The sequence below is a fragment of the Daucus carota genome, chromosome 3 (genome assembly GCF_001625215.2).
Source record: "Daucus carota subsp. sativus chromosome 3, DH1 v3.0, whole genome shotgun sequence".
Classification (NCBI taxonomy): domain Eukaryota; kingdom Viridiplantae; phylum Streptophyta; class Magnoliopsida; order Apiales; family Apiaceae; genus Daucus; species Daucus carota.
In genome coordinates this window covers 4,837,898-4,849,543 of record NC_030383.2, presented here as the reverse complement: position 1 = coordinate 4,849,543, position 11,646 = coordinate 4,837,898, and the positions used below count along the sequence as shown (strand labels likewise).

Below are 11,646 nucleotides of genomic sequence, written 5' to 3'. Positions count from 1 at the left end.
TATAGGAACCTTAAAATGCGTGCCAAAAAGTAACGTAAAGAATCTGGTGAGACGGAGGAAGTATCAAATAATCCTCAATATCTTCAACTTCAAATTAAGATTATTGTTTAACTTGCAAGTCACGAATTTATATTGCAAAGTGTCCTAATGAATTTTGATTACTATGTTACTTCTCTTTCCTCTTTTACATGCACATTTTTCTTTTTGAAAAATTAAATTGACTAATTTTTGATTAAACATTACAAATTATCTATTCATTATTTTTAAAATCTAAAAGTTACCTATTAAAATAGACTGAATATACTTCTTAATATATAATTTTTCTCAGTTATCTAATACATGTAAAGTTTGATCAAAATATGTTCAATTTGACCGGTCAAAAGTCAAAATAGACATTTAAAAGGGGACGGAGAGAGTATTACATTTATATTGTACAACATAATCGGCACATTTTCGGATGTTTATGAATATTGTAAAATAAAAAACATAAATTTTAAATAATTATATTATATTATATCCAATTTGGGTTAATTATCAAACTGATCACTGAAGTGGACAAATAGTATCAAACTCATCACTTATTTCCACGGGGTCTCAAGTGGCTCACTAAAGTTGCTTAATGGTATCAAACTCATTTAAAAAACCTAAAAGAACTTTAGACGGAATGACACATATTCACGGTAGGGTTTGACATGTCGCATGCCACATAAGTTTACATGGAAATAAAGTATGCAATCTTTTTATTAAATTACTTTTAAGATATAATTATCTAAATAAATGCATGGAACTAAATTTTAATATACAATTAACTAAACAATTAAGATTAACTTTTATGTTTTTTATTAGATTATAATTATTTTTAAATAATATTGAAATGTTTTCTCTTTTAATAATTATAATTATTATTGTTGGCAAAAAAATATTTTAAAATTTTCTTTTGGAGTTTCTTGTACCAAACAAAAACATGAAAATAAAAATATATGTAAATTTAACATATAAAGCAGCATACATTGTTCGAATTTCCAAAAACAACACATACTCCCTCCGTCCCATTTAATTCTATAAGTTTCTTTTTCACTGCTCGACACGCACTTCAACGCTCTTATAAAATATAGATCTATTAATTTATTTTTAAAATTTTCTTTTTTTGAATAAGAATATAACATTCAAACTTTTATTCAGAAAAGAAATATCTTAAAAATAGGTTATGGAACTATACTTTACAGGAGCATTAAAGTCCGTGCCGCGTCCCCGTCCCCCAATGTATATAACTCAGGGGGACGGAGGAGTAATGTTTAAAGGTTAAATGAAAGATGGATCATAAAACAACACATATGTTTTACTCTTGTTTACTTTCTTTCTTTCTATTTTCTATTTTTTCTTTTTTATTTTCTTTCATTTGTTTTTCTTCGGTCTTTTTTATTAACGTGTCACGTCAACCGCCAATGTGTCATTCCGTTCAAAGTTCTGTTAGGTTTTTTAACGGATGAGTTTGATACCATTAAGCGACTTTAATGAGCCACTTGAGACCCCGTGAAGATCAGTGATGAGTTTGATACCATTTGTCCACTTCAGTGATGAGTTTGATAATTAACCCTATCCAATTTTGTACTCCAATACTCCATAAAACTACTCTGAAAGAAATAAATTATCTAATTGATAATTACGGCGATCTTATAAGAATGCCGACTATTAAAGTATTCTTATTATAAAATAATAAATAAAAAGTTGTACGGATGATGAATAAAAAAATGTATTTTTTGTTAGACGGACATGAGGTGCTCTGGTAGAACCATCATGGCCTTAAATATGACTAGTGAACTAAAGCAAAACTACACATTTCAGTTTTCAGATAAACAGCTTTCTTAATGGCTGCAGGCGACGAGCATAGAAATTCAGCAAGTAGTCATCGGAGTTCATTGTCGGGTAGTTTTCGAGAAATGTGGCAACCTCAGCCCGATGTTTTTAGCCAGAGTAGTCGTAGGATGGATGATGAAGAAGAGCTGAGGTGGGCTGCTATTGAGAGGCTACCCACACTTGAAAGGCTAACAAAAGGGGTCATGAAACAAGTTCCTGACGATGGAAAAGTTGTTTCCAGAGAAATAGATGTTACTAGGATTCAATATAGTGCTCGAAAACATTTGATGAATAGTATTCTTAAAGTTGTTGAAGAGGATAATGAGAAGTTTCTTAGGAGATTAAGGCAAAGGATGGACAGGTAATTCATCGTTATACTATGTAGTATATTCCACCAATGTTTTTCTAACAACATTTTGCATGTGTGTACATAGGGTTGGATTAGAAACACCGAAAATTGAAGTGCAGTTTGATAATCTATCGGTGGAGGGAGAGGTGCATATTGGTAGCAGAGCTCTTCCTACTTTGCTCAACTCTACTTTGAATGCAATTGAGGTGAAATTTTTAACTATACATTGGATGTTTAAAAACGTGTGTCACATAGCAGAACGTCAGTTACGAAGGAAGTATCATTTTAGAAAAGTATGTGCCGAGTACCTGTAAAAAGTTGAGAATATTAATTTTTTTTAAATTAAAATTATTCAATAACTCATAATATATAATAGTTTTCTATTTTTTATACTCGTAAAATCATTTTTTTTTAAATTAAGCTAACCCAAATGGCCTCATCTGTTTGCTAGACTTTGGTAGCATACAAGCTTAAAATGAAAACTAAGGTCTCACGACTTATTAACTTATTTGCAGAGATAAGTTATTCCTGTGTATTACTGTGCTCAGTCCCCTGGCTAGAGTTGGAGAAAAATACATTTATGTGGAGAGTCTATGAAACTTTTAGTTAAATATAAAAATTATATAAAAGAAATTATTTTAAATAATACATTCATAATTTTACCTAATAGCGTGATGATGTCTATATTTATCAAACTTTTCTGGACCACCTATAATAAAATTTCACGTCATATATTATCATATTCAAATAATATAATCTATTTCTATTAACCTAAAATAATAATCACATGCTATATTTTAATTCTTTACATCGGGACATGCACGCATTTTAGTGTTCCTAAGTATGGTTTCATACAGTATTTTAAACTTTTATCTCCTAAATAAAATTTTAATATTTTTAAAATTTATCTGAGACTTTTTATTTTAACTAATCCACGCCTTTATCTTACTAAAAATTTTGAAAGAAATTTCAAAAATCTGAAGGAAAAGAAGTTCAAAAGTTCAAAACAAAATCAAAGATCCGGAAAAAAACTTGCCACCTTATTTTTTTCAAACTTTTTCAGATTCTTTTAAGTTTTTTGATTTTTTTTTGAATTTTCGAATTTTCCCCTGATTTTTTCAGATTTTCTTTTGAGTTTATTAAGATTTTTCTTAATCTTTTTAAGATTTTTAATATTGTTTTTAAAAATCAATTTTTAAAGGGTTTTTTTTCTTAATTTTTAAAATTGTTTTTAAATTTTATGTTAAGTAATTAACGGAACTGACAAAGAGTAATGCATTTGAAAGTTTTTAATTATTTGACGATGTGTTTGAAAGTTTTTTGAATATAATGACTCAGTTGTAAGTTTTCAGATAGTCCAATGATGAATTAGTTATTTAACTCTTTTAAGATTGGGTCCTAAATGAAAATAGTTATTAATTTGTACCATGCCTATGAAAAATTTAAGATTAAAAACACAAGCAAATTCTTGATATATAAATGACGGATGTGAAGGCGTTCTCAAGTCTCAACTACAAGGAGTCTAAGGAGAGGGGGTATTTTCAAAAATCTAATATCACAAAGTTGCTTCTAATATTTTCGACCACCTAATTTCGATTGTTTTTATTTTTGAGAATTAACGATTAAAAATAGGGTCCGATTAAAATTGGTATCGAAATTAGCTGATACAATTTCTTATTGAAATACAAATGATGAATGTGAAGGCATTCTTACTGCTAAAGTAGTAAGAAGTTTGAGTTGTGCAACAGTCCACTTTGTTTTCACTGCTACCAAGACCCAAGTTGATATTGTTCTCTCTATATACTCATAATCATTAACTTATTATGTCCCCCCAATCCACACCAGAGCGTTCTTGGACTGATCGGACTTGGCGCAACTAAGAAGCAAATAATCAATATTCTTCGAGATGTTAGCGGAAAAGTGAAGCCCTCGAGGTACTTTATTGTTTCCAGTGAACATTTTGACAAGCTTTGGTTTGGTGATACTGATTCTTACAATATTAATAATTGTTCAACTTATGCATTGCTGTAGGAAGGTTTTGTTTGCATTGTTGTGTGTATGCTTGTTCTGAGCGGGGGATTTTGCAATCACGGGGGCTAACTTCTACTTCAAAAAATCATGGATGAAGAGAAAACATTCCAATTTCTTAACGTTAACATCGACATCATTCGAATTCATTACACATAACATAAAAATAAGTCTAACTACAATAATTTTGTGGGAGTTAAATTAATTTTTACAGTTTTTTGTGTATATAGAAAATGATTATTTCTTCTTTTTTTAAGGTTTTGGGGGGGGGCTGATTTCAAAAAAAAAAAAAAAAAAAAGTTTAGGAGGGGCTCTGGTACTCCTCACCCCCTAACAGGTGCTCCCATGGTTCTGAGGGTCTATGCATGAGGAGACAGCCGTCTGGCTGTCTGAGAAGCTTAACTAACCAACCTTTGGAGATGAGCATAATAAACATTTACATATGTCATATGTGAGAGTTGTTAAATTTAACTAGACTTCGCGTTGCTGATTACCATTGCATAAGACCTTATGTTAATGCATATTAATTTGTTAGTTTGTTTACATCTCTAATATATTACGGCAGATCTGATGAGTACTTTTCTTTATAGTTTATACAATGAGTTCTTATTTGCTAAAAATATTTTCCCTCTCTTGACACCTTGCATGTTGCACTTTTCTAGAAGGGAAGAAAACAGAATAGAAACTTATTTAACACTATTTGGTTGCCATGTATACTGTAAGCGCGCCCTCTTGGCATCGGCATCACACTGGTCTATTAGTTTCTGGGTTTTTTCCTTTTCATAATGTCTGGTAAATCTCAGGATGACCTTGGTTTTAGGCCCACCTGGAGCTGGTAAAACTACACTTTTGCTGGCACTTGCAGGGAAGCTTGACTCTGAGCTATGTGTATCAGGAACAGTTACCTACTGTGGCCATGAACTAAACGAATTTGTGCCTCAGAGGACATGTGCATATATTGGACAGACTGATCTTCATCATGGAGAGATGACGGTAAGAGAGACACTGGATTTTTCTGGACGGTGTTTGGGTGTTGGAACAAGATATGAACTCCTTTCAGAACTCTCAAGGCGAGAAAAACAAGCAAATATTAAACCTGAACCTGAAGTAGATACATTTATGAAGGCCACAGCAGTTGCGGGGCAAAGTACCAGTTTAGTTACAGATTATGTTTTGAAGGTCTGTTGCCTTTCTAGTTTCTTCTATTGTCACAATATTCTTTTAAGTCTGAAATTAGTTGAGGAAAGCATAATAATTATTTTATCTTTTTGCTTGAATTTAGATCCTTGGTTTAGATATTTGTGCGGATATTATGGTTGGTGATGTCATGAGGAGGGGAATTTCCGGCGGCCAAAAAAAACGTGCAACTACTGGTATGTCTTTTAAGGTGCTTTTTAGCTAAATATTTGAGCAAACTTTACGTCTTGTATTAAGTACTTTAAATATTTCAAAGCAGGGTTACTTTATGTATGTTAATTTATCTGCTTGATGGTGATCTTATGTTGCAAAATATGTAGCCCAATATTTCCAAACAAATTATTTTTGCATTCTTCATTCTGTCAACCATTGTTACAGAAGTTCAAACATTCTGTTATATATGCACTAATTTATTTTTTGCCGATAGTAGATAATGATTTTCAGGAATAAAAGCATATTTCAGTTAATTATCTGAATATTGCAGGAGAAATGTTAGTTGGGCCAGCAAAAGCTTTTTATATGGATGAAATATCCTCAGGATTAGATAGTTCTACCACATATCAGATTGTCAAATTCTTGAGGCAGCTGGTTCACATAATGGATGTTACCATGGTTATTTCTCTTCTACAGCCTGCCCCGGAGACCTACAATCTTTTTGATGACGTCATATTGCTCTCAGAAGGTCGAATTCTTTATCAAGGTCCGCGTGAAAATGTTCTTGAATTCTTTGAATTCATGGGCTTTAGGTGCCCAGAGAGGAAAGGAGTTGCAGATTTTCTCCAAGAAGTGACTTCTAGAAAAGATCAAGAACAATATTGGTTCAGAAAGGATCAACCTTTCAGATATATATCAAGCTCTGAGTTTGCGGAGGCATTCTATAAATTTCACATAGGTGAACAACTTGCATCAGATCTTAGTGTGCCTTATATTAAGTCCAAGAACCACCCGGCTGCATTGGCTACCAAAAAATACGGGATCTCCAATATGGAACTGTTTAAGGCTTGCTTCGCAAGGGAGTGGTTGTTGATGAAGCGTAATTCTTTTATACAAATATTCAAGATCACACAGATCACAATAACGGCTTTAATAGCCATGACCGTGTTTTTCAGGACAGAGATGCCATCAGGAACTTTGGCAGACGGTGGAAAATATTTTGCTGCACTTTTTTTTAGTCTTGTGATTGTGATGTTTAATGGGATGGTAGAGCTTGCCATGACTGTTATGAGGCTGCCCGTCTTCTTTAAACAAAGGGATTTCTTGTTTTATCCAGCTTGGGCTTTTGCTTTACCTATTTGGATCCTCACGATCCCAATATCTCTCATGGAGTCGGCGATATGGATAATTCTGACCTACTACACCATTGGATTTGCTCCTGGTGCCAGCAGGTATGAAAGGCTTACATGATACAAATAGTCTGTAAGTTTAAGTTCAGTAAATAAATTAATGTATTAACATGTCGTCTTTAAAAATCATGTTCAGGTTGTTCATGCAATTTTTGGCTTTCTTTGGTATACATCAGATGGCTCTCTCCCTCTTTCGGTTCATTGCTGTAGTTGGAAGAACAGAAATTGTAGCTAATACATTGGGTTCCTTCGCCTTATTTTTGGTTTTTGTACTTGGAGGATTCATAGTTTCCAAAAGTAAGTTGCAGGATTTTTACTCACTTAAGCTTTCCACTTTTCTTCAGCCAGAGAATATTAATGATGTCACAATGTTTGAAACGATATCAAGATATCTTAAAATTCTCTGTGATAAATATCTTACAGAATATATGAATTTGTAACTCCATGTTTTTGCTCTTTTTATCTTTTGATTCTTACCATTTGAATACGGTGTATAGTATTTAAGCTTCATTAATGTGGCTGCAGATGACCTTAAACCTTGGATGAAATGGGGATATTATGCTTCTCCGATGATGTATGGTCAGAACGCTATTGTAATGAATGAGTTTCTTGACAAAAGATGGAGTGCTGTAAGTAATGCTTTGGCTGTGGAACCTTGGTTTTGACCCCTTATTGTTTTCTTCTTTCTTTTTTTGACAAAAAATTATTGTTTTCTTATAACAAAACCCAGTTATTAATATTTTATATTTATTTACCAATAATGGTAATTATTTTCCTGTAAATAGTCATTTCTTGCACATTTCATATGATGCAGCCAAATATATATCCCAAAATCAACGAGCCAACTGTAGGCAAAGTACTTCTTAAGTCCAGAGGTTTCTTTACTGAAGAATATTGGTTTTGGATCTGTATTGGAGCACTATTTGGATTTTCCCTTCTCTTCAATGTTTTATTCATTGCAACACTTACTTTTTTGAACCGTAAGAAAATTTACTACCTGTACTTGTTCAGTTGCACTTTCAGTCGGAATCCATTACTAACAAGCTTCTTAATTACTGAGGTTCAGCATTTTCGGGTGATTCAAAAGCTGTAGTCGAGGTTGAGCATGGTAAGAAAATGTGCTCAACAGAAAAATCTGTTGAGAAATCAAGAAGAGGAATGATTTTGGCGTATAAACCACTTTCACTTGCTTTCAGCCATGTCAACTACTACGTGGACATGCCTGCTGTAAGACCTTTTCCTTGAAAAGTTGCAGTGTCATTTTAAAATAATTCCATTTCTTTTTGTCCATCTGTGGGTTGTGGATTCCATTTTTTTGATTGTATATTCTCAGTTGTTATGCTGATTTTCTAACTATTAGATGCGTAAACCAGCCAATTCCAAATTCCAATAGTCATCGTATGTAGGCATCATTTAGCATATAGTAACTTTTCACATCTCAGAATATTTCAAATTGTATTTATATCCTAATTTTGAGTGATCATTAGTAATTAAATTTACGATAATTCTTCCACTAGGAAATGAAGATTCAAGGGGTTAATGACGAACGCCTCCAACTGCTGCAAGACATTAGTGGTTCTTTTAGACCAGGGGTACTGACAGCACTAGTAGGTGTTAGTGGTGCAGGAAAGACAACCTTGATGGATGTGCTAGCTGGGAGAAAAACTGGAGGATACATTGAAGGGAGTATCTACATCTCTGGTTACCCAAAGAACCAAGAAACATTTACTCGAGTTTGCGGCTACTGTGAACAAAACGATATTCATTCACCAAATGTCACTGTTTATGAATCACTTTTATATTCTGCCTGGCTCCGTCTTTCTTCGGATGTGACAACAGAAACTAGGAAGGTATGTTATAAAATTAGTGACATAATTTACCTCATAATTCTTATACATAGGCTGTCTTCTATCCGTTAAACCAAACTTCATCCCTATATATTGATTCATCTTAACTTTGTCGTTTCCCTTGATTTTCCTATTTGAACTAGGCATTTGTTGAAGAAATAATGGACTTGGTTGAGCTTGATCCAATTAGACATGCCATTGTCGGGCTTCCAGGTGTAGGTGGTCTTTCAACAGAACAAAGGAAGAGGCTAACAATAGCTGTAGAGTTGGTTGCTAATCCATCTATAATCTTCATGGATGAACCCACATCAGGACTTGATGCTAGAGCTGCTGCCATTGTTATGCGTACCGTGAGAAATACTGTGGACACAGGGAGAACCGTAGTTTGCACAATTCACCAACCAGGCATCGATATATTTGAATCTTTTGACGAGGTTGATTGGACAAATTATTTTTGTACTTAGTCTTTACTTATTTATATACTCAACATTGTAGCTGTTGCAGTTGCTTTTGATGAAAACAGGAGGGCAAGTCATTTATGCAGGGCCTCTAGGTGTCCAATCTCAGAACCTAATAGAATACTTTGAGGTAAGTAATAAACTCTCCTAGCGCTTATTCTGTATAAATATTTATAATAGGCAAGCAACTTTTAAAATTATGTAACTCTATCGCAACATCTGCAAACTGTCATAGGCTGTCTCTGGCGTTCCTAAAATTGAGAAAGGGTACAATCCTGCTACATGGATGTTGGAGGTAACAGCTGATTCAGTTGAGGCCCAACTGGACATTGATTTTGCTGAGATCTACGCAAACTCGTCGCTATATCAGTAAGTAAAACATGTATTATAAATTACCTACTTTTCTGCATTTTTTGCGTATTTCTTTTTATAAAATGGTTCTTATTTTGCCTCCATAATTTTTCAGGACAAATCAAAAAAATATTGAAGAACTCAGCAAGCCGCCACCTGGCTCACAGGATCTATCTTTCCCAACAAAGTACTCCCAACCATTTATTACCCAATGCAGAGCGTGTTTCTGGAAACAGCATTGGTCTTACTGGAGGAACCCACAATATAATACTATTCGGTTATTCTTGACAGTATTCATTGGTCTTGCATCTGGTGTTGTTTTCTGGGATCTGGGTACCAAAATGTAAGTTTTTCATTTAGCTACTTAGTTGTACATATTGCTAAGCAATTTTCCGGGATACTGGTTCTTTTATATACGGTAAAAAAGAATGTCAAATTTTTTAACCATCACAATCAATTACTCCCTCTGTCCCAATGAATTAGATACGCTACTTTTTGGCACGCTTTTTAATGCTCTTTTAAAATATAGTTCCACAATATTTTTTTTTTAATTTGTTTTTGTCTGAATAAATATTTGATGTTTAAACTTTTATTCGAAAAAAAAAATTAAAAAAACATTATGTAACTATACTTTATTGGAGCTTCGAAATGCGTGCAAATAGTGAACGTATAACATCCCACCGGGACGGAGGGAGTATATGATAGAGGGAAGGATAACAAATCAGCCATTACTGTTGTGTGTTCACTCTGTTTAAAAAAGAAAAAGAAAATAGAAGAGGAGTAATTTGTTTCATTTTGCTAGTGTAACTACTTAAATGCGACAATTTGCTTGTTCAGAAGAATGCTTTTCTGTTATTATAATCAATTATACTATTGGCAGAGAAAAACTGCAAGATCTGCTGAATATTAGGGGCGCCATGTTTGCAGCAGTTTGTTTCGTTGGAGGCACAAATGCCTCTGCAGTACAGGCTGTTGTTGCTATAGAACGAACAGTTTTCTATCGTGAAAGGGCAGCTGGAATGTATTCTGCATTGCCTTACGCATTTGCTCAGGTATCAAATGTTGTTTTGAATTTGAGTGCACCTCCTTATTTGCACTTTGAAAGGTGACAACCTAAATGCTATATGTATTATTTTGGTGCACTGTGCCCCGTTTTACATGGATATATTAACTTGTTACAAGCAACAACATTGTTTTGCAGGTGGCTGTAGAAACAATTTACGTTGCAATTCAAACAGGCACTTACACACTAATTCTATACTCGATGATTGGATTCGAATGGACAGCAACCAAATTCCTTTTGTTCTATTACTTCATATTCATGTCCTTTCTTTACTTCACCATGTACGGCATGATGGTTGTTGCCTTAACTCCTAGCCGCCAAATTGCTGCAGTTGTCATGTCTTTCTTCCTATCCTTTTGGAACTTATTCTCTGGTTTCCTCATCCCTAGACCGGTACTGTGACTCAAATTTTTCCGCGCTTTCAATTGCATATTTATTTATTTACCTTGGAAACACACGAATGAATATCTCAAATGCACGTATGCAGCAAATTCCAGTATGGTGGAGATGGTACTATTGGGCATCCCCTGTGTCTTGGACAAACTACGGGCTCGTGGTGTCTCAAGTGGGCGATAAAGACTCAGCTCTTGAGGTGCCTGGAGCTACTAACGTGACAGTAAGGTCTTATCTTAAAGAAAACTTGGGCTACGACTATGATTTCCTTCCTATAGTTGTCATAGCACATATTGGTTGGGCTCTTCTGTTTTCGTTTGTGTTTGCTTATGGCATTAAGTTCCTCAACTACCAAAGAAGATGACCATCTTTCCTGCTAGTCTTGGATTCTATGAATTGCGATGGGACACGTTTTTGCTGTCTGTCTATGACAAAGGAAGACCACAATTCCAGGTTTTTCACGGACACAGTAGAGTTTAAATTTTATTATTCAGATAGTTAAAACAACCACCCGCCCCTGATAGTTAACGCTTGGCAGTGGACCCTCAACCTCAAGTAACTAAACACATCAACTAAAATAAAAAAATTGAAAAATAGGCAAGAGTAATATGTACATTTTTTATAAGAATTGAGTTTTATTTGCTAAATTAGTTTATAAGTCTTTCTGGTTTATTATCGGTAATTTGAGATATTTGATGCCTAAACTTGTCAGATTTTATCATCTGAATGTGTAAACTTACAAAAACATCAATTAATTATT

At 33.9% G+C, this 11,646-nt stretch overlaps 1 protein-coding gene across 1 annotated transcript; it reads left to right on the top strand.

Annotated features, from left to right (window-relative positions):
* The first annotated feature begins 1,807 nt into the window (after window positions 1–1,807).
* Window positions 1,808–11,646, top strand: LOC108215399 (pleiotropic drug resistance protein 2). The gene is made up of 18 exons (XM_017387899.2): window positions 1,808–2,218; window positions 2,292–2,412; window positions 4,052–4,140; window positions 5,038–5,413; window positions 5,517–5,607; window positions 5,916–6,816; window positions 6,911–7,071; window positions 7,300–7,403; window positions 7,589–7,754; window positions 7,841–8,001; window positions 8,292–8,624; window positions 8,765–9,055; window positions 9,126–9,209; window positions 9,315–9,448; window positions 9,546–9,773; window positions 10,311–10,482; window positions 10,632–10,886; window positions 10,981–11,646. The coding sequence occupies exons 1-18, from the start codon at window positions 1,869–1,871 to the stop codon at window positions 11,248–11,250; spliced, it is 4,287 nt and encodes a 1,428-aa protein (XP_017243388.1). The 5' UTR covers window positions 1,808–1,868; the 3' UTR covers window positions 11,251–11,646.

Coding starts and splice junctions, on each gene's coding strand:
- LOC108215399 (XM_017387899.2), top strand. CDS start 1,869: ATGGCTGCAGGCGACGAGCATAGAAATTCAGCAAGTAGTCATCGGAGT. Junction 9,210..9,314: donor ACCTAATAGAATACTTTGAG/GTAAGTAATAAA, acceptor AAACTGTCATAG/GCTGTCTCTGGCGTTCCTAA. Junction 10,483..10,631: donor TGCCTTACGCATTTGCTCAG/GTATCAAATGTT, acceptor ATTGTTTTGCAG/GTGGCTGTAGAAACAATTTA.